Source organism: Anser cygnoides, chromosome 1 (assembly GCF_040182565.1).
Source record: "Anser cygnoides isolate HZ-2024a breed goose chromosome 1, Taihu_goose_T2T_genome, whole genome shotgun sequence".
NCBI lineage: Eukaryota > Metazoa > Chordata > Aves > Anseriformes > Anatidae > Anser > Anser cygnoides.
In genome coordinates this window covers 59191738-59216312 of record NC_089873.1, presented here as the reverse complement: position 1 = coordinate 59216312, position 24575 = coordinate 59191738, and the positions used below count along the sequence as shown (strand labels likewise).

The 24575-nt window shown below is 35.3% G+C and overlaps 1 protein-coding gene across 3 annotated transcripts in view; it reads right to left on the bottom strand.

Annotated features, from left to right (window-relative positions):
• Positions 1 to 3295: 3295 nt before the first annotated feature.
• SLC41A2 (solute carrier family 41 member 2) overlaps positions 3296 to 24575 on the bottom strand; it is a 57875-nt gene continuing 36595 nt past the window's right edge. For all 3 annotated transcript variants that reach the window (XM_066997273.1, XM_066997278.1, XM_013180970.3), the window contains 3 exons: positions 17533 to 17664; positions 16339 to 16487; positions 3296 to 5345 (listed from right to left, as the gene is read on the bottom strand). In XM_066997273.1, the coding sequence (XP_066853374.1) occupies positions 5160 to 5345; positions 16339 to 16487; positions 17533 to 17664 (467 nt within the window). In that variant the 3' untranslated portion in view covers positions 3296 to 5159. The remainder of the gene's footprint in view (positions 5346 to 16338; positions 16488 to 17532; positions 17665 to 24575) is intronic.

Sequence of the window (24575 nt, the reverse complement as noted above, 5' to 3'; positions counted from 1 at the left end):
TCAACTCTTGCAGAGAAAACTCCCAAATGAGCAATTTGAAGAACGTTAAATCACATAAACAAGCTAGTTAAATAAAAGAAGCAGATTTCCAGAATAGTTTGAACTGAGAAATAAATGCATAAATAGAGCATATGATGAACTGTCCTGCATATTAAGTAAACAACTAGTAGGACTGAAACCAAACTAGATTTTTAGCTGCAGAGAAAGTAAAGCCCATCCAGCATAGGGAGTTTACAGCTCTACTTCCATTTGAGAAGCCCTTTGTTCTCCAAGCCTGACAAGGCTGAATGGCTAAGGGCTACATTACTGCTGTTGGGTACCCCCACAAAATATGGCAATTTCACATACTTACTAAACATGGTGGTTCTTAGCTTTAATCATGAATTATTCATGTTCTGCTAATACTAGGTTCTCTAGAGTATCCTGCGTGACACGATCAAATTTTCACTGAATTTAATACAAAGACTTTATGAATACGAGAAGGAAACTTTCACGACAAACCATGCCTCTACTAGTTCTTCCCCCCCCACCTTTATATACTGAAAGCTGATTTATAACATGGAGTGTATGTGGAAAAATGATGATCTAAAAGATAACTGAACAACAGACTGACTTCATTAGGAATGGATTAGAAATCACAGTTAATAGAGCATATGACAAAACAACCTGGCCAAAAAAAAAAAAGAAAAATCACACTGGAGACCTCACGTTGCCTCTGGTACCTTCAGTACTGTTTTTGAGCATCATCTTGCTCCTTTTTAAGCAGTTGGTAATTTAATTAGCATATTATATTGCTATTTTCTGCTCTTCTAAAGAGACTATCCTCTTTGCAATAGCAATTTTACCATAATAATAACAATGAATTTCAAACACTTCATTTCACAGGGTGCTTATACTAGTGCTTCCCAATGTGTGTATTATGCGTTATTCTTGGACTTAAGAGAGCTTGCATGGTGCTCAGAACTGAAGTGAAATAGCAAATCCATTAAAAAGAAGATAGGTCTTATTTTGAGTCCTGATTCTGCAAACTATTCAGCATTTATAAAGCCTTAATCCTCATACCATTTTAATCTTTGTATGAGAAAAGTCTCATTTAGTTGGTAAATTGCAAAAAGAATTGAAATTAATTTGCTGCTCACCAGTTTTTCATCAGCATTCTAAAAGCCCCAAAGAAATTAATGTATTAAAAACTGGATTGGAAGGGGATATCACAAATTTAGCTATCACAGATCAATGTAAGATATATAGTGATGCTAAAAACCTCAAAATATTGATCTAAGTAGTTAAAAGAAGCACTCTTCCCTGTGTCAAATAGCATAATAAGCCTGCAGAACTGTCTTGGCTATGTAATTACTCTAAAAATAAGCTGGAATAATTCAGTAACTCACTAGATTGCAAAGATCATCTCAAAGCACTGCACAGAAGAAGAAAAGGACCCACGGTATAAAATGCTTCTGACTCCAAATTTAAAGCTGCATTTGGTTGTAGTTTAACAAATGAAATTGTTCCCTTTCAAGCACGCTGATAGAACAATTGAGAAGGTCACAAAATCCTTCAAAATGCCAAACAATGCACATTTCGAATAACTCACCCTTACTTCTATTTACCCTCTGGATATTTCTGAAGTAGGGAAAAAAAGAGTAGACAGTAGGAATGGCCAAACAGCAGGGCTCCGACTGTTACACATCAAAAAGGCAAAGCAACGGGAGTTTCTGGCTGGTCTAGCTTGTCAGAAGAACAACAATGGTACAAGAAGCTGTGGAAGGAGCTTTAAGATGAATTGCAGCTTAAATAAGGAAAATTAGATAATATGAACAAGAGTCAAATAAAGAAAGTGCTACATGCTGACACAAAAGCAAATAGATGTCAATCAGCCATAGCCCTAATTAAACTACAAATTATAAAGGGAGGTACAAACGAATCTTCTACAGTTAGAGGGGAGGAAAATATTTAATTCATTTTAATAAGAATTCATCATTTTATCTGCAAGCTTATAAAATATATCTGCTTTGTTAACAAGAGACAGTACTATCTCAGGCTGTCCCTTTCAATTGTATGCTCTGAATGGTACAAAAAGGGACTTGTTACCTGTCTTCAGTAGAATTTTTAGTAACATTTCTTACACACACATACATTGAAGTAACTGACTTCTACTAGGATAAGCTAAAAAATCAAGTTGGTGGAATGCTGTAGCAAGGCTGACTTGACCAGAGTTAAAATTGGTCTAGCTAGTAAAGTTTCTGAGCAGATGATAGATTCTCTGGTATCCAGTAACTCTTTTGTGACTTCTCCCATGATATCCTCGTGCAACAGAATAATATACCCTCCAAAACTTGGGCATAAGAGCTTTTTTCCTTCATACTACTGTGCAGAAGAGTTAGCAAATTGGCATGTTTTTTAAATGCCCCTCCCACATATGAATTAAAAACCTTTCCACATCATACATTATTTACTCCTTCTCCCTCCAGATGTCTAGGTTCTCTCTGCTTCATCAATGTGATGCTTCTTTCCCCACTCAGACTTCTCTTCAATCATACTTTACTGAGTACGTTCTTTTTTTTTCCAGCTTCCACCATTCCTCAAAGTACCTCTTTTTCCACTTCTCCAACTCCTTCCAACACCAGCTACATTTTTCTTCCCTTCCTGAAAAACAAGCTTGGCTGTGTCTTTTTTTTTTTTCTTTTCTCCAAATAACTACCTTCTGTTTGCTCCTGCTTCTCATAATGAATGCTGTGTGAAAGTTTGCACCTCTTTCTTTCCCACGACACGGATTTTGCTCTCAGCCATGCAATGACTTTCCTCTTCTCGAAGTACCTTGTTTCCCATTATGCTTTCCCATCATTTATTGTTACTGTGCCCAGATTGTTCCAGCCTGTCTATATATTTATGCTTGTCAAATTTTACTGAATTTGTCCCATTTGACATTTCCTCCCCAGTTCTGCAATCTAATCACTCACCTATTTGTCAGCTGGCTGTACCAACAGTTGTTGCTTATTTACTGTGAAAATATTTAACACAATAAGGATACTGCTATGGCTAGATACCACAATTCCCTCATGAGTCATATAAGCACAGATCACAAGTATCTCAAGAAATTTTAATTTTTAAGAATCCTGAAAGTCATTTTAAAAGGACTTTAAAATCCAGGAAGTCTAATGAGAAAAGTGTTTGAAACGGCGATTTAGTTGAAACGGCAATTCAGATGGCAGTTCTATTAGAATAAAAAATCTTGCATCTAAGTCTGTACCAAAAATAAATAGCCATTATTGAAAAAAAAAATAAAACTAGAGTTACATCTAGTCCATTTTAAACAATTTAATGGGAATATTTCCTGCAATGCTACATACAACTATTTTAAATAACATTAATTCAAACTAAGAAAAGTCAGAGAACCTGAAGTTAGAAAGATTTCATCTTTCACATAATAAAAGACATAATACATATGATTCATTCAAACAACTATGCCATATAACTGTAAGAAAAAGCTTAAATAAAAATGTTTATATGAGGGTGCTAAAAGTCAGGCATCTAAATCCATGTGTAGGCACTGGATAGCTGGTTTAATTTTCAGAATTGCAAACACTTTCAATTTCCACAGAGTTTAAGGTGACGAACACCTATAAAAGTCCCATTAACACTTATGCACATAATTAACTTAATTCATCTGAGTAGGTCCATCAAATTAAAAGGGACAATTTATATGCATACATCGCATGACTAATGTTTACCGGTTTACAACATATGCTGATATATGGATTTAGTTGTGTAATTTAAGTCTCAAAATTTAAAACATCTGATCACAACATTTAAAGTCTGACATGTTTATATAACTATGCATTTAGGATGTATGTTGTAGTCTTTAAAAACATACACCATGAGGAACTCCCACTAGATTTTAAAACAGAGCATTTAGTACATTTTTTTTTTCCAAAGTGACAACCAGAGTCCTCATGATCAATGTATTATTTGAAATATTGAGGTTCAGAAATAAGATAAATCATTCAGCAGCAGTCATTCCTTACTAACCATATTACTTCTAGAACTTGAAAACAGAAATCCTGTTAACAAGAATGGAGATTTTTGCTTTGAAATGGATGACATAGCTCTGGAATTTCAGAAGTTCATGTAACTTCCTAGGTACCTGAAATGCAACATAATCTTCTATACCCTAAGTTTTAATCAGGGGTAAGTATTTATGTTTGACTCAACACCTCTAAATAATTCATTAAAGTCAGGATACTGGCCATCACAACACCATTAATATCAGTTAGTTAAACATTTTTTTCAGTTGCAAAATGAAAAGACACTTTTCAGCACAAGGAATTCTAATAATTCATCCATTATTATTGATCAGGTCAGTCTCACATTATATGACTTTACTACGTTCTCGTTCTAATAAATTACAACAGCAAAATAATTAGGTTGCTCTTTTTAGCAGAAAGAAAAAGGGCTCAGTCCTGCAGACACTTTTCAAGTGTCTGATTTCAGAAAATGATGGTCATATTAGTATACAATAAAGCTTGAGACAAAACATTTAGACAATCAGGGTTCAAATCGCTGTAACAGTTATTATTGATATCAAGCCTGCGATGATCAGAGAGTTACAGCACTGAAATTGCAAGTTAAGAACATATCAGCTAATCAGGTAATGTCTATGAAAGAGAACTCATCTGAGGTCTCCTAACCACCTCTGTGGGAATAAGAAAACATGTACCCACTTTCTTCTAGGGATAAAAAGACAAGGCAAGCCACTGATTGTTTTTTACCTTCTTCTTTGTCACCACCGAATGAGCGATTGAAGATTGTTCTGGTTTGCACTACAGGTAAGAAATTGTTCATTTAAAAGACCAGATCTTTAAAAAATTTAAAATCTGATAAAGGATTGACATGTCCTTTATTGTGTCTACTCAGATATTTTCAATTAGCAGCCATCCACCTTGTTTTCAGTCTGAAGTTCTCAAATATCCTCCTCGGTCAATCCTTTTTCACAAACAAAAACAAAAACAGAACAACAACAACAACAAAATGATTAAGGCTGTTTCATATCTGTGTCAACTTGATTTACTCAGACCAAATGGAACAATCATTTTGAGGACCTTCAGATGGAATGATTGATCTTCTCAATATTCCAGGAAAAGTCATTGCATCCATTGAAATAACTAATCTCCGACATCACCATCTCTGTCACCTATGAGCCACAGAAAATGAAAACCTACGGCTAGTAAGGCAGTTCCAAGCAGATCTCCCAGTGCAGTAAGATAAGGGATAGAAAAACTGTCAGGATCTTTCCCTTTTTTCCAGAAGTGGTGCACCATCCAGTCGGCAATCCATAGCAGAGTAAACACCTACAGAACAGCAAACAACCAAAATCTGTATTATTATCACTGAAATTCCACTGAAAGGGAGTCAAAAGCCAACATTATTATCACCTTAGTACTTAGCAATATTGTATACTACTGTTTTTGAAAAATTTAAATAATTAAGGTGCATTAATTTCAGATTAAAACTCCCCACAACTAGAGACAGGGACACTTAGTCCATTTCTCCCAGGAAATCATGTGCACAGTTAGGAAGAACATAATGAATCATTGATAGCATTCTTCATCCTGGCTATTCTTGAGGATTCCTGACAATGGCAAAAAAAAAACCAAAACAAAACAAAAAAACCAAACCACCAGCCAAATGTGTGATTGCATTTCCTACACAAGACATCACTCTGTGTATAGTGAGAGCATAACTGGGGTTTCAAGATCACTCAGAATTGACTGATGTTACCCAGATGAAAGCACTCAACACAGGCATAGCTCTTGTTTCCTGACACCTAGATCAGTACTGAAATCAGACACCATATAAAGAATATGGGGTCAGATTAGGAACAGTTTCACCTGGATCGTATGAACCACTGAAAACAGCCTAGAAGCTACTTTTAGGCATGAAATACCAACTTCAGCCCTTCTGTATAAGGCACACCTGCAATATATATTATGAAATTGTCACTCCAGGCTGAATTCATCCCAAAGTAAAAGATCTCATTCCCAACTGTGAATGCCTGAACATTCAAGTAGTTTGATCTTAATACCAAAGGTATGCATAATTATTAATCCAGTTTTAGAAAAGAATTCTTTTAATGTTGCACAGCTGTATAATAAGAGATTCTGGTTCAGTAGAATCATGGTGTGGCACAGCACAAGATGAACGGAGAAAAGCCTGCTAATTTCCTGTCTCTTATACAAATCCACTTAAGCAGAGATAAACTTTTATATTTTATGCATTTTAGTTAATCAGATCTTTAGGAAGGGTAAACTTAAGAATTATTACCATATTACTTTTCAAGAATTCCTACTATGTACATTTAGAAGAACAGTAACAAAAGTAGTAAAATGTACAAAATTAATTTTATTTCCTAAGTGATCAATTATTGGAATAAAAAAAATCTTTATACATGTATGCACTCCTTTGCTGAAATATTGATATGATAGTTGAAAGACTCTTCCCAGCAATACAAAATACAGTAAAACAAATGTCATATAAAAATTTGTGTTGAAAAAGTTATACCCGATTAATCTTTGCTTTGCAAAAGTACCTTTTAAAATTTCAAACCTGGGGGGTTAGTATTTGCTTCATGAAAAATGCATGGTTTATTTATATAAACATATCTGCTGAAAAAGGAACTCTGTAGTCTAAGCTAATTATGCAAGTCCTAGGTGTGCTTACTGGAATCCAAACAAATATATTTAAAACAGATGTTTTCTTTGGAAGACTATCAGATTCTTTGAGTCGGCTCTTTCTTCTGCCACAGACAAAAAGAGGTCTGTTTATAAAAGATACTGTACATTACCATTGCCTAGAGGATGTACACAGAAGGCTCTGTAGTGCCCCACAGCAACAATCGTTATGCGTGTTTTATTAGAAGATGAGAGCATTCACCCCAAGAATAACTTATACCGTATTTATATTTCACAACCAATTAGATATAACATACACCGTCCAACTTAAATGACAGTATGCATTTTTGTCTTTTAAAAATCATTACATGAAAACTTCAGATTTTTCCGTATATTTTCCATCCTACAGCAACTGACTTAGACTTCTGTGAAAAATAGATAGTTTGGAAATTAAGTTTTGTGAACCTTCACAAATAATTATTTTTGACATAGTAACTTAAGTGTGCATAACACATAATGCAAAATACAACAAACCTAGCTTCTGTAAATAATAGGAAAAAAGTTATAATGCATTGTATTAACTGATGGTTATAATAGTGTATGATGGCTACTGGGACATAGCCCTTACAGGATAAATTATGCAGTTTACCAGTCTTTATTTAGGGGAAGGAATAATGCTATCATCATGCATTTGCATGGCTAGAAGCTCACTAACATCTAAGAATTATACAGATCTGTTTTTGGAAATGGTTACTTGGTAAGAAAGGTATGGCCACAGAAGTTAGTGTTGCAAGACAGAAGTCAATCAATGTGACTCAAATCTTTAATGAGATTTTTCTTTTTATGAATGTTAAGGGTGGGGAAGGGGGACTCAAAGTCATCAATCAACTGTTATTTTTGACCAAAAAAAAAGTAAAAGCTCTACTATGAGTTTGCTGACTTTTCTGGAAGTAAGCCAATTCTTGAATTTACAGTGATAAGAAAAGTCACTTGCAAAGATGTGGCAGGTTTGAAAAAAACTAGGGCAAACAGAGAAGTCTAAAGGAGAGCAAAGATTAATAAAAAGGAAAGGTTACTAAGGCATGGGTGGAAGACTGTATGAGACATTACAAGATAGTTTAGTGGCAGAGCGCTTTTTGCTGGGATTTATCAGTGACCTCTAATCATTTCAGCAAAATCATGCAGATGGCATAGCAGTGCAAATTCAGCTTACTTCTCCTCTGCTCGCATTCTAAGAATAAGAAAGCCTTCATAGCTCAAACTGAAAACCAGCTGTTCTTGAGAGAAAAAATAAAGGTATCAACATCACAGAAAAGTCTAATGAGATGGTACAAAAAACACCTGTTTAACATGAAGTGCTGTAGGAAAGTGATAAGAGAAGTTTGAAAATGTACGCAGAACTGTTGTTTAAGGTGTGAGCTAATATTTTAAAATTATTTAATATACAGAGAAAGGGGAGAACAATGAAGCGCCTTTTACAAGAACAAGAGAGATGAGTAGTAGTAGAATTATGAAACTGAACTATAGGAATTCTTCAAGACTGAAAAATGAGATAACCCTGAGGGTTAAGAAAGGTAAAAAAATATAACTAAGTAGCTATACACATTAAGATCTGGCTAAGAAAAGGGAGAAATTATAGTCACCGATAAGGAAAAGAAAGCCCAGATCAAAGATTGCAAAAATACAGGCAAAATTCCAGATGTTTTAATATTTTTAAAGGAAGGCAACACTAAGCTATTACTCTTTTGGAAAGACAACAAAATTGAGGAGAATGAAACTAAAGACATCACCAGACTAATGGAATATAACATGAGTATCCCAATAATGACTGATATTTTCTATTTATAAATATGTATTTGTAAAAATGTGCATCAGACACATTATCCAAAATAGGTCCTCAGAAGACAGAAGAGGAGAGACACTGCATAATGAATATAGCGATAAGAATGAGAAGGAGGGAGGGAGAAAAAGAGCAGGAGAGAACTCTTTATTAACCCCTAATGATGAAGAATCTGAAAATAAGGTGTGTAAATATGCATATTATTATGGACAGAAAGGACAGACATAAAGAGTAATTCTAGATATTGAGTTTTCTGATATTCAATTCAAATCAGAAATATCCTATTGAAACTGAAATTGAACACTGATGCTTAAATAAAAGTGAGTCTCACTATTTAAAGCTCTAATCTTATGGTTACAAAACTAGAAATGGGAACATTATACACTCCAAAACATTTTTTTCCTTTGTTCTTGCCAAAAATTGCTTTCATTCTGTGCAGATCTTTAGATACAAATAACAAGTTTAGCTAAACAAAAGTTTCTTTTGTTTTGTTTTGCTTTTCTGCATGCAGTAAGGACCTCTAAAAGTTATCTGCATGTTCTCATGTAATTAATTCCTCATAACTTCAGAAAATCTATTATTTCAAATAAAAAATATAAAATTGCCTCCAAACATTCATAATGCTGTCTAAACTCTCTGTAGCCTAACCGATATATTGCAGGATGCTATATAATATTTTTATTCATTCATATGGGATGACCATGTTTAATCAGGGAGTGTGTGTCAAATTCAGAGTATAGCAAGTGATAAAATGTATAACAAGCATAACAATCAACTGCATAATCTCTGTAAGAAAATGATTTGAATCTTTCATGTTTATATTAGTTTTCACATTGATTGCTCTGATTTGCGTCTTCATATGGGCATTATTAAAATTCAGCTACTAGTTTAGTATGCAGAACCGAGATCTTTTAGCAGTTTCTTTTGCATGGCTTAGATGGACAGTATCTCCTGAATCTTATTAGTACCACTGATTCACCTTAAATTGTTTCCACCTGAAGACGCATTGCAAAATAGTTTTGTTCCTTTACTTTAGATTGAAAACATAGATGCAAATTAGCTGTGGTAACCTCTTTTCAAATGAATTTTAATTCTGCTTTATTCTCAACCTCACACTGACTTGAAATTCACCTATAATGGAACCATTAAAAGATCTGGTAATTCCTGCAAGAGAACTCATATACATCCATGAAAATCAATGGTAAGTTTATATATATATATATATGTATGCATATAGACATACACATATATATATTCTATATTATATATATATATGGATAGAATTATTACAGAAAAGCCCCAGTTAAAGATCTCTAAAGATTACTGTGTCCCGACTTCAACATCATTCTCATCAGATTTATGGCTTAGGTCTTTTAGTGGTTTTGACCCTTCATCAAGTTAATTTTGAAATTATACATTACATTTCTCAGATTTTAAATGGCTTTTGATGACTTAATGTAAAACTAAGTAGTAACTCGAAAGCACTCATAACAGATTTATGCTGAACTTGCTGAATTTCCATTGCCTACAGCCAAAATTCTATAGTCTGTGCAGGGTCTACACACGTATCATGTCCAGGGGAAAATAGTCACTGTCTATCTTCTCCAAGCATGCATTCGTGGCTGGCAGTAAAAAAAAAAAAAATGCTGTTCCCGCTTGCTATCATTGTCTGTGTTTTAGCTATCTTGTGGTTTGGAACCACTGATTCATTCTCTTTGGTAGCGAACATGGATACCTTGCAAAAGATCCAGCCCACTCATTATACAACAGCTTGCTTCTCAAACAACACTCATCAATAATGAATACACTTCACTAGTCTTTTGTCCTCCTGGACTCAATCCAAGTGCATAAATGGATACAGCAAGCAGTTGCAGCATGTCTATACACAAAAGTCTCACCAGTTTAACTTAAATCAGTTTCCAAGCTAATTTAGGACTTTGGGTAATGAGCTTTGGAAACTCCTGATGCAGCAAATTAAGACATTATAAATCCCATGCATTTCTCTACACACTTTTAGAAACTACTGCCACTATATCGAGGTCAAAAAAAGGCAACACGTATGTCTATCTGATGCTCCTTTTGTAGCCTAACACAATAAACCAGCGTTACAGTGCCAATGTCAGTGGAGCTGTGATCATAGGCCAGACTGTGGCCTACTGGACACTGCTTCTGCTACCTGTCAATCCAGAGACAGACGAGAAGAACAGTAAAAACAAGTTACTAACTCTACATGGTAATTGTGTTGGGATCAAGGACAGGAGCCTATTTGCAGACTGAAGACATTCTTGGTAATACTAGTTCAATTCTTTATATAAAACCTTTGTGTTGCATGTATACAGGCAATATGTATAATTACTTGCTTTCTGTCTGAAGTGCACAGCACTGTGGTATCCAAGCACCCAGAAAGCAAAACATAAATCTATCTAAGACTAACACCTCATTTAAGTCAAAAAGATTGTACCATTTTAGCTGAAGGTGTTTCTGAATCAATTGGATTGTATCCATGTAATTTTGTGTGAATGAACTTTCTTTATTCCACAGTTTAAATCCAAATTCCTGACTGTCTTCTTGCTTTCTTTGTAGCTTTGCCAGACACCCTGGTCTGACCAAGGCAGTCCTAACTTCACGCTGTTTGCCAGATGTCTGGATTAGGAGTGCAACACAGACCATTAAGTCTTCAGGTATGTTCAACCTGCACTAGCTGAAGCACAACTCAGTGTGTCGTGCTACCTACACAGCCTTCTGGAGGCAAAAATGATAATTTCCCTGCTAATGCCTTTTTGGAGCCAGGCTTCTACTACTGGCTGCAACATGCCTGGAAGTGAAAGAGCTAGTGATGGCCACGTTCAGATCCTAATGAATCTGGCAAGTCTGTCTCTCATGCTGCAATGAAAAAGCATTGAATAGGCAGAACTGTCCAGGTTTGGACCTTCATTTCCATATTTCCTTGAATCATGGTATCTCCCCAATAGTTACATGCTCTACACTTTGGAAGTAACCCTTCCTATTAGAAAAAAGAAAGCAGTATTTCAAATGCAACAATAGTTCCTGTACAAACACAATATTCCTTATTTCTATATAATGAATAGTATGCCCCATGAGTTACTTTTCCACATTGAAGTGACCCATACTGTAGTTAGAATCCTCAGACTACTGAGAAGTCCAAGACATTTTTAATGTGAGCAGGAAGTCATCATGAACATTGCTGAATTCTTGGTTTTCTGTTGCCCCAGACAGCTCTGAGGCACTGCAGAGGTTACTTCTCAGGAGCAGACACCTGATCTTCATTGCATAAGAACAACCACACTTTGAAATTACTAATTTGGTCGGTAATAGCTCTGGGAATCTCCTATTGTTTGTTTATTCCCTGGGTATTTAATGTAACTGTGTGTTCAGATTTGCTCAGTAGGTGTTAAAATTCCTTAGAGGGCATTTTACTGGCTCAGTGAGAATATTAAGAACAGAGGCAGCCTTTGAGCGCTCGGAGCAGTGTGCCAGGACTGATGGCTTGGCAGTTCCAGTGTTGCTCTCATTCTGCTCCAGGTTGACATGACAGAAGGTGAAACTTTGCTTAGTGTATGGCTTTATAAACTTAAAAAATACTTGTGCCCTTGTGAGGTAGAGGTGGGGAGCAGTTTTTTTAATTAATATATTCTTTGTTGTCCCAAAGCCAGACTGTATCTTCATGCAGAATACTGGTGTGTGTTTGTGTGACTTGTTTTTGTAAAATTTTCAAGAAAATGCAGTTCCTCTTAAATAGATGACACTTACCAAATCCAAATCTCATTTATGATCAATATACTGTTTTTCACTAATGCACAGTGGCTTGCCCAGCTACTGTATGCTGCATGATGTGAAGTACCCTACATACTTACAGGTGCCTTTGTACATAAGTGATATTCCTCATAATATTTTATATTTTGATATTTTCCTCTGATGCCAACATTCATAAACACAGATCAGACTCAAGCCTGAAAATTTCAACCTGAATGCAGATTAATATGAATGTGTGCAGTTCTCCCTATCTTTATTAAAACATATTTGTGAAATCCTAGTCTCACTGAAGTTAAGGGGATTTCTGCCTTGGATTTCGATAGAACTTATTTATAAATGTATTTCACGAACATTTCAACAATATGTATGTCCTTCAAGAACAGAACCAACTGTGCTGTTAAATTAGGAAAATGAAATAAAAGCAAAATAAAATAAAACAGTTTCTGTGGTTTCTTATGTCTAGAAAACCTGAACTGTTTTGCGCATATACAATCAGAGAGGAGAAATTGCAGACCATAATACTGGCTACTCATATGACTTAAAATCTCTTTACGTAATGTTTTTTAGAACAAATGCATGTTCAGAGAAGCTACATTTTGTTTTACTACATAGTGTATAATAACTAAATTACATTGCTAATTGCATGCCATTTTAATTCTTTATTTTCCATAAATATTTCAATTACATGACATGCAAGAGACAGAATATCTACGAACAGGTAGGAAGAGAGTAAAGAAGCTGGTAGGCATTAGTGGTGAAAAAAAAAATCAAACAATGATAATATTAGAATTGAATGAAAATGAAATTAACTACCTGACTGGAATTTCAGTAATGCTGTATAGAGCTTTCAGTGCAAATAAATTATGTTTTATTACTGTGGGAAGTACACTGAAGTTCACAGGCAACCCGAAAAAGTCTTGTTAAAATGCCAAATAGAGGAATTCACATTTATGTTACAAATTTACTGTAGAGATAATGTATAATAGTATAAAATGAGAGCAACAGATAAATAAATATGTCGTGATTAAAGCTTTCATGTAAAATCTTCCTTCTTTTTTCAGCTTACTATAATATTCCAGTTCTAATTTTGTCATTTCCCTAACCCCTTTGTCTCCATTTTAAACAAACACAGAGCTGGATAATCAGAAATAATACAAAGATCTTGAAGTTAATTTAAAATCTATTTCAGTCCACTCTAAAATATGTCATTAAATAATCATGTCATCTTACAAAAGTCACTTGAATTTTAAAGATATAATTTTCACTTTTTTGTTGTTATTTTTTTAATTTGGCATATGTATTTTTTAATAGTGGAAAAATGTAGATAGGTGGTATATTGCCATAATAATTATTCAGCTTCTCATTTACCCCCTCCAGCTAAATATAGGGAATGACTTAGAAAGGGCAAAGCACTGGCATTGAACCTCCTCGAACACTGGACTGACTGTAATTAACTCTCACCTTTGGGAATCACTATACTCTATTAAATGATAATCTCAAACATGGAAAAGAAGGTATCAAAGCTTTCTTATATGAAGGATTGTAATTCTTGACATCTATTTTCAGATGCCTTCCATGCAAACTGAAAATAAATGCAAAGTCCAATACATTATAAAAAAGGGCTAGAAAGCACATCTTTCATTGCTCAAGAGACTGTCATTCGATTTGTTTTGTTGATAGTTGAAAAGACAGTAATCAGCTATGTGGTTTTTCAGTTTTACAGCAGAGCTGAAAAGCTGTCATTGGAAGGACAAAAATATAAAAACTTCTGGAACAATGACATCAGTAGATGTTGGTTTGTAAAAACTCAAAATAGATGACAGTTTTCAAAACTGTTCTTTACTATATCCAGGTGCATAGATGACTTCAGTGAAAAGGGGAAGAGGTATGAGTACTAATATTGAAGTGTTTTCCCTGAGAAATGTAAAATGTACAATCTGCAGCAGGGAAGCTCATCAGAAGGACAGGTAAGTAAAATGCATTCCAGATTTAAGGGTTAATGCAAGAATTTTTCCCTGTAAAATTAAAAGCTGCTGTAATTATTGGTATGTAATACCGCGATAATCACTACTAGAAAAATGCCAGAATAATGAAAACGAGGAAAAGAATCTCATTAAATATTTTCAGAAGGTGTCAAAAACCATGGGGTTCCAAATTGTAAATCTGTCAAGACCCATGAGAATTTACAGTGTGTGTGCAATACTGTTACTTGGTTTCAAAATAAATACATCTCAAGCTGCCTGGTATAGCTAAAGACAGAAGGTAAAGAGGGAAAAAATCATCTATAAAAAGGAGAGGGGAAAAAAAAGGCTCTATGTCTGCTCTTCTAGGTGAAAAATCAAGAAAATCAGATGTGGCTTTATGGATTGCAATGGAGATTTATTCTGCAATGGAGACTGCAAAACTGAATGCTCTGATTTACAAAAATCAGCTGTGTGTGTGTATTTGTGCCAGCACGGGCCCTGAATTACTGTGTGATCTTAAAATCCTGCCCTAGAGCCTCAGACTCGGTTTTCAGCTAACTTCTGCGTTTCTCACACCTTACCCTGTCCTTTGCTGCAGAAAAAAGATGTGTAGCCCTGAACATATTATGACTGTAGTTCTGTGAACAGGCGAATCATATGGATTTCATATGGATTTATGCCTTGACCTTGACTCCCATGTGAAATCATTGAAATCTAATAATGGCTGAAACCACACACACTTCATTCTTACCTTTGGTAGAGACATTAACAGGGACTCTTTTTCCCCACCTGTTTTTATTAAGCTTATAGGGACTTCGTATCACTGAGAGACCTGAGTCTTAGAAAAACTTGACTGAAGCAGGCCAAAGGATTCAAAATTTATTAGAAACGAGAGACAGATAGAATAGACTGACTGAATGAATAGCATAATTTCCTCAGGAAAACACAGTATAAAACAAGTCTTAAGACTGGAAACTAGGAATAACATGAAAGAGGAAAATTAAAAGTAATAGTTTTGTAATTTTTACTACGACATTCTCACTTGCAAAGGTTGGAACCTTTCCAATTATATTCTACCAAAAGAGTACAGAATTCACATATAAAATTAAAATAGTAGCAGTCTTCAAAACCTATCCATATTGAAATAGCAGTGTGATAGACAATTCAGAACATTAAAATTATGATTTTTTAAAGGATTGATTGGTGATAATACTGTTTGCATTTTAAAACTAAGTTGCTTAATTTTAGAAACAATGCTTATATACATTTAATATACAGATAATTCAACTGTATTTTTATTGTATAACATGAACTTTCTATTTTTGTTTCTAAAGAACAATGAAGCACTACAGTTAATTCAGCCAAGTTTTAGCTAAAAATTGGCTGTGGATTTAGTAAAAATATTTCATTTTTTATTAGCGATTTTTCTTTGAGAAATTATTTCACATTAAGACATTGGTATTTCAAAAGGCATCTTTCATGAAATGCCACTGCTGGGTGTGGACAGACCAACTAGGTAGGAACACAAAATAATGAACACTGTTTGACAATTAATGCAATTACAATTTCTTGCACAGTGATCATTGATCGCTGTTACACTAACTTAAACTTTAATAAACGTTAAAAATGTACCAAGCAATAACATTCTCATCTCCTACATTTTTGACTGTGTTAACTAAAACAGTACCATGAACCATTTTAAGAAACCACTGTGGGAGATTACTTTGAGAGTTTTCTTGATGTATTCATTATTCATAAGTGTTACTTCTCCATCTCTCCATCTCCCCTCTAGCTGATTAAAATGATTGGGGTTTTAGATGCAATGGTGCCAAGAAGTATGTGAAAGAGAAAGTGCAAGATGGATGACTGTGAAATAATGTAGTCATGAATCTTCTGAAAATCACTCACAATACCTATACACCTTTGTAAGCAATATGCATGCGGAGATAATTAGTTACTTCATAACTGTGCTGAAAGTCTGTAATAACCCATACCCTCTTTTACTTATTCATGCAATTTCAGAAATCAGACAACACATCATTTTCTTCAGGAACTTAACTTTATGTGAGCATTTTCAAGTTGTATTTTTTCTTACCTGTAGCAGAGCTGCAAACAAATATACTGCTATAAAGATAGGAGTTAAGGAAGTGTGGCCACTTTTCATCAAATGGATGGTGTACAAGAAAATTAGGTGTCCAGGAATCACCAAAAGAAGCAGAACTTGGGCTGATTTGTTATTTACTCCTATAAAAAAAAATATATATATAAATAAATCCAAAATTCAGTTAAGCTCTTTAATTATTATATCATATTTCTATTTATTTTAATATAAAAAGACATTTTGAAATTTCACAGCATTGGCTATTGTGGAACAGCAGGAATTATTTTTCACAAAGCCAATCCTTGAGATTTTCAACAGGGGCAAAAAAGTCATCCCTCGTGCCTGCCAGCAAAGTTAAGCAAGGCCTTTCCAGAAGACTGTGCAAACTGTCTGCTGTCAATCAGTGCATTTCCTACATCTCTTTTGGTTCTGTACTTATGTAATAGCATCAAGTTTTTTAGAGCTGCACTGACTTCATAGAACCTTCATAGGAAAGAGGATGTTTTAGACACCATACTCAAGCCATCCTCAGAAGTATCTTATGTTTCTAAAAGATAATCCCATTTACTATTTCCCATAATCCCATTTTACTATTTTACTGTTACATTTAGTATTTTCACATCTCAATGCCTCAATGCATTTCATAAATATTAATGTGTAATACATTCTATTGAAACATCAAATTTCACTACAGATACTGCATTGTTAGGAAAGGGGGAAGTACAGGGAAGACAAACTGTGAAGAAAGAATCTAGAAAGAAATGGCAAATGGGGAATGGAAAGCAGGGACTAGGCTTAGTAACAATGTTAAAGTTTGGTCCAAACAGGAGACTGGATTGAACTCTGGAGTTAAATGACAAAGGTTAAGAGCAGGGAAACAAGTTAAGGTATAAGGTATGATAAAGGCTGAAATCCTCCTGAGTTGATACCATCAGGGCCCTGCCTGATCAGTCCCTATGTCTGAGTCTTGCCAAAGTTATGCCTTTTTCCCTCTCTCTATGCATCACCTCCCGCAGGGAGTTGCTTGTGATTGTCACATGTAAACAGCTGCAGGCAAAGGAAACTGCCAGACCTCTGCTGCCTTTGAATTGCATACAAATTGAGTCTCTCACTGGGGGTACAGTCATATAGGGGGAAAAAGAGGAGACGTGAGACACCATTTTTAACAACTAAGTGACTAATACATACCTGTACCATAATAGGTTCTGCATGGATAATAGCAACCCTTGGCTTCTTCTGGCAGTTCTCCAGGAATACTATGTAAATGGAGGTAGGTAGAAATTCTGCTAGCTTGAATAGCTACTAGATTACCACCAATACCTGAAATACAAAAGGGAACAAGTGGTAAATTTTCAACTTTTTTTTTTTTTTTCCTATAGTAAGCAATATTTTTACAGATTTTCCCTAAATACAGAAGTCAAAAGGAGAAACATTCTTAGACTGTGTATGTTGTAGAAAGGCTACCACCAATCTCTAAAGTGATCAAACTTGGGCTACAATTTGGTGTATCACTGAATATTTAGATATTTGGTATATCCATGCTATATATTGGAAATTTGGGGATGAGTTTTAATTTGTAATAAGTGCAGAAAATTCCTCCAAAATGTTCAACCTGATACTTTTTCATAGGTGAAGCTGCCTTTTAAGGCTCCTTGTTATTTGGCAATCCTTCCTGGAACAACAGAAGTAATACATATCTGTGCCACTGCTGAATTAGCTTCCTCGCTCAGTGTTGCTGGTAAGTATAAATAACACAGAGCAAATGCAGTTGCTACCACAAATATAAATGCAGACTTCTCACACATAGGGCTGGAAAGGACTTCAAGAAATAATCTATCCATTCCCTTTCGCCACAGAGACGGATTTAACCATAATCTTTTGCCATTCACAATTCAGGCTGAAAGGACAAGCATCTGAATAACTATTTTTAAAAGAATGGCAGGGATGGAGATTCTACCTTCTCCATGACAGCTGTTGATATGTTAGGAAAAAAAAAAAAAGACAACTTCTGTGAAACAATTTCAATTTCAATGAATTGAAAAGTAAACCAACTTGTTATATCTACATTACAGAATGAAGTGGCACTAACATATAACTCTCCTATTGCTATTATATCTTAGAGTTGTCTACTTGCATATCAGATACATACCCTTTTTTCCCAGATGCTTTACATAGCTCTGAGAAATATGATTAGGTGGAAGTAATATGGATCTTTGCCCTACTTAGGAGACCTTGGTTACTGTAGTTGAACTAATGCTTAGGGCTTTGGTCACAGAAAAAGTGTCTGTCATCACCAGAAGAAACTATTTGCCAAATCTCTCTGGGGACTATGGAGCGGTTGGGATAAAGATTTAACACTGAGAACTCAATGAAAATGTTCTGCTGCAAGGCAGCCTAAAGACAGATTTTGGCAGAACCTAACAAGGGGGTCCAACTTTTAAACAAAAGGTTTCATATCAGGACATAAAGTATTAGAAAAAGTCATGGAATTGGCAGAAAAGACTGATTATCAAACCTACCTGCATCTTCTCAGTCAGGAGATAAAGGGACAAAATGTGAACTACCAAAATGTTGAGTCAGTCTTTGCAAAGAAAACTAAAATAACAGTAGTTGTTTGTTTGTTTTTTTTTCATCAAACTACAAAAGGAGAAGTAAAATAAAGGATTTATATAAACTATAAGAGGGGTTTATACAAGATGAAAAACTATCTAAGTAGGGTCCAAAGTCTATTTTCTGAATGTGAACAATAATGTTGATACTTCTAACTAATGAGAATAAGGTAAGGAAAGAGAGACAGAAGTAAAATGAAGGATCAATGCACTACATTTGGATGGAGATCAGAAAATTTCTGTGACTGAATTACAAAAAAGCTGTTATGTAAAACTGCATTTTAATAAAGCTACAAAGCTGGGGATGGTGCCATATGACTAGAAAATATGAAACAGTTTCTGCTTTAAAAAAAGGGGATAAAAGCAATCTGGATAATTACAAGCAGGCTAGAAACTGCAATAACTGATCTATTCAAAACAATATTAAAAGATAAAATTAGTTAACTCTTCTCTCGCTATCCCTATCTTTTATAGCATTAAATGAAGAAATGAAAGATAAAAGTAAATAGGGCTAAATTTCCAGGCATGTTTTGAGGTTTGTGGCAATGCAACCATAAACCACTTTGGCACAAAAAAGGCAAGATTTCACATACTTCCTAGGATGTGTGCAATTTCCTCTTGTGACTGATAATTATCTGCTGTAACAAATTCAGACAAACAGAAATATGAGAGATGATCTGGACATCTTTCCCTCATTAACAACAAGGGAAACCAAGAGAAAAGAATTAAGGAAAATGGAAATTTTCCCATTTGAAATGGCAGCAAAACTGGCTAGACAACAGAGACAGACCTTATGCAGGTGCACTGAAATTTACAAAGCTTCTAGAGCCCATACATCCTGCTGAGTCTCAACCAGCTAACAGCATATGGTGACGGACAGCAGCAGTCATCCTGTCCTTTAGTTCTGTGCACTCATGTGCCAATTCTTCCTTCTAACTATTTTTGAACCTCTGGGCCAATTTCAACCATGTCTGACACAAGGATTACTTAATTTTAAGGGGTTAATATTAATATTAACTACCTCCTCCAAGTACGGTGGCTGACAAAAAGGAAACAATGGTTGATCCTGCGTAAATAAAGATTCAAATCCACACCTCATTGAGACAAAGGCAGTAATAAAAGCTGTATAGTTCTCAGCATAAGCATGCCAAGTGCCCAGTCAGCACATCTTGGAACTAGACATGGTGCCTCTTACTCAGCCTGTAGTTAAGTGACACTGAAGAGGAAGGACGATGGCCAAAGCAGAGGGAGAATGGAGAGAATATTGTAAGCAATGGGTATTGCAGGGACACTAGGACACAGAACACTGTGGGTTGAACGGTGCTCTAAAAACACAGGATATAAATCAGCACAGAATCAAGTTCCATTATTCTGCTGGTCTTAGAATGACTTGAATAAAGCTGTGCTTGCATTAAATGAATCACTATGTACAGAGACATTCAGTTTGTTTTCCTCTAACAGCAGTTACTGTGCACGTGAAGTTAACTCAGCAATATCAGATTTACCAGATCCCCACAAGAAGCAGAAAACAGATAAAGCTGTGTAGGTTGACTAGATGTCAATACACAAAATTGATCATTTCTGAGCATCTTCTAAATGCATAAAATGGTCATGTGCTAAGTAGCTGCTCATATTATGAAAATCGCTGCAGACATATATATGGACTGTTTCCATGAATTTAAGGGAGAAAATGTGTTTCCTGAGATTGTATTGTAGTCATCGTAGCACATACTTCATAGCAAAAACTAACTGTTCTTTCTCATGAGTACTATATCACAGAGGAAAATAATTGCTTTCAAAAGTAAAATCCTGCAACTGTTACCGCATTCCTCTCAGGACAGCAGATGTGTTTAGCTTCAATGTGAGTGCTACTTTGTCAATAATAAGAATAGACATTGCTAAAGTGTGAAGGACATCATGCTGACTTACGACATTAAAAGAAAATTGAAAATCTCATCATGTTATTGAGTCAGTCAAGGGATAAGCAAGAATTAATACCACCTCTGATTTATTTTTTTTATCAGTTCTTTTGTTTTGTAAAACAAGCACGCAAAACCATATTTAAAGTAGAGCCAAAACCACGTCATGTATTTGTGAGTATGCCTACAGGCATGATTCTACTAAGCACTATTTGGAAAAGGATTTTTTTTTCTAGTAAGAGCAGTAACCATGCTAGTCTGAAAACCACATTAAAAGTACTTTGTATCAATGCATCTTAAAGAATATTTCAAAGCAGATCTGTCCCTCATTACTCTTATTAACATTTTACAGGTTAAAAAAACAAACAATCATAGAAGTTAAAGGAAGTAGACTGGGTGTTGCTGATGCAGACTCATCTCAGATCACCTAATGCTCTGGGTAATTCACCAGGCTGGTGTTGTGTTTTTTGTTTTTGCTTTTGGTTGATTGTTTGGTTTTGATGTTGTTGTTTTCCACGTATCTTATACCACACACTTTGGGTACCATTTCCAAGGGAAAACTGGAGGAATATCTGACATACCAGAGGGTTGTGCTGCTGTTCAGAGGGACCTGGAGAGTCTGGAGAGCTGAGCTGAAAGGAAGATCAATGAGGGGAAATGCAAAGTCCTGCATCTGGGGAAGAACAAGCCTGTGCACCTGTACAGGCTGGGAGTTGGCTATCTGGAAAGCAGCTCTGCAGAGAAGGACACGGGGGGTTCTGGAGGACAAGAAGTTGGCCATGACCCAGCGATGCACCTTCATGGCAAAGGCAGCCAACGGTATCCTCAACTGCATTAGGAAGAGCATCAACAGCAGGTGGAGGGAGGTGATGCTTCGTCTGTACTCAGTACTGGTGAGGTCATATCTAAGTACTGAGCCCAATTCTGAACTCTCCAGTACAGGACATGGACCTACTGGAGCAAGTTTAGCACAGGATCACAGGAACTGGAGCATCTCTCATATGAGGAGAGGCTGAGAGAGCTGGGGCTGCTCAGCCTGTAGAACAGAGAAGGCTCAGGGGGATCTTATTGATGTGTTTAAATACCTGAGGGGAGGGATGAAGACAAGGGAGCCAGGTCCTTCTCAGAAGTGCCTACTGACAGGGCAAGAGGCAATGAGAAAAAAATAGAACACAAGATATTCCATCTGAACACACACACACAAAAAAAAATACCACATTTTTAACAAGGGTGATCAAATACTGGAGCAGGTTGCCCAGAGAGGTTGTGGAGTCTCCGTCTGTGGATATATTCAAAACCCAACTGGACACAATCCAGGACAATGCTTGAGCAAGGGTCTTGGACTAGATCTCAAAATGTCCCTTCCAACCTAACTGGTTCTGTGATTTTATTGAAAAGTAAATAAAGCCAGCTCTTCCTCTCAACACTATTTCAGCTATGCTTCCAATGTACAGAACAAACCCTGCTTACTTCCTGCTTTTGAAGAACAGAAGCTTCCATCTAACCTTAGAAAAGGACTCTAACTTTGAATCTTTAGCACACAGGTGTATTTGTTTCCCTGTGGTCTTCCAAACTAGCTCACCATCCTCCACACATTACTGGGAACCCTTTGCTCTAGATTTAGTTTCTCTGCAGGCAGCCAGACACCCAGAATCAAGGTGCTCCAAAGCCCAAGTTCATGGTAGATACAGCCCCCTACATCTTATAGAAACCTATCTGTAAATGCTCCATAGGTAAATTGGTATAAGTTACGTTGCAGTAAAATAATACGATTACTAGTCTTCCTCTCAGACTTCTAATTCTTCTAAGTCAATGTCATGATGCATTGCCTGACTAAACATCGCTTTGATACTTTAATTTATCCTTAGCATATCATGAATGATTCACAGTCTTAATTTAATATCCACTCTTCAAAATCTGGACTGAATACAGACTTACTAGTTTCTCTTCTGCTTTTCATTGGTGCTTGTCACTATAAATCTGAGTGCTTTGCAAACATGAATGCATTTATTTTTAAAATATACCTGTGAAGTGATATTTTTATACTGTCTGCAAAGAGCATTTTGCAGTTTTTGGTAATGAATGTGAAATATTTAAGTCATTTTGTTCTGAATAAGTATTTAAACCAGACTTTTCATTGATTTCATTTGCACCAATGAATGTTTTCATTTGTATCAATCAGTGTTTAATATTTTTGCAGGTCAGATTCAGAATCTACAATCAGATATTTCAGAAAATGAGAATAATTATGTTACTACTAATTGGTAAAAAATTTGTTTTAAGGTACTTGTTTAACACTGGGGAGAACTGCATGGTAGGCAAGAGGAATTTTGCAAAGCAGTATTCAACTACCTTATATATAAAGTTACCTCCTCTCCTGTAGGTTTCCATCTCATTCTTTTTTTTTTTTTTTCCCTTAAGTATATATAAATGAAGATGGGTTCCTGCAGAAAACTACCTTCCTGAAAGCACTGAGAGCACAAGATAACAAGATAAAGCCTAGGTACTCAGCTTTAAAAACCAACACCATAACCATTCACAAGACTATTAAGAACAGTTGCACGATGGGGTACACAAATAACTTTGTAAGAATGGCAAACTTTATGCACATCAATTCATTGAGATTAAAGGTCTTTATAAATTCACTTCTATGGGAGAGATTATCAGTCACAGAATACTGTGCTGTTCCCAAACTTCTACACTACAGCTTCTGCAATAGGACAAAAATCTATTAATACCTATATAAGGGCAGAATTAGGCCAACAAAATTCCCGAAGAAGAATGCTCATCTTTGCACCCTCCTAACAACAATACACAGCAATACAGTCAGTTGTGCCAATTAAGGTGTGTTTTTTTTTTTTTTTTTAATTTTTAAGACAACATTACATATGCAAACCATTACATTTTAAAATTGAGTGGTTTAGGTTTGGTTTGGCTCATAAATAATTTTTATCCTATGCCTAATTGACAAGTATTCCTTGACTGTCAAAAAATGAAAATATTCTGGATATACTTGTGATGTGAAAACTAATGATTACTGAAATCTTGTAAAAAAATAAAATACTTAAAAGAAAGAACTCACATCTATAACAGCACAGATTATGCAGATTTACATGTACAACTAGCAACTAAAAAGTAGTAGAACTATAACCCAATAATGAGTCAGAATTAAATATTCAGAATGAAAATCCTCCTCCATTTTCATTCCAAAATAAAGACTGAATTATAAATCTCATACAGTATAGGTGCCTTCTAATTCTATTATATTCTGTGCAATTCAGGATGCAGAAAAACTAATTTCCTACACAGACAAATTGCTCCAGTACCATAGAAGTACACTAATGTCTTCCCTTGTAACTTACAGAGGAAAATTTCAGAAACTCAGCCATCTGAGACAATGATTGTCTTCTAATCAAAGCACTTCTCTGTTGTATAAAAGCTGAGAGTACAACTATCCTATAGCAGATTAAAATACATAAAGTTATTAAAAATACATTTTATTTTTTGAGGGGGAATGATTTCTGGTATTTTCTTTCCATATTCTCTAAAGGAAACAATTTACATCAAGAGATATCTGAAAAGCCTGAAAGTCTGTCCTTCAATTTATCCTATTAATAGATTTAAAAAAAAAATGGTTTGGGGAATATATTACATAAGCTTAACTTTCATCTCCCAGACAACAGACACTCATTAAGTTTTGTGT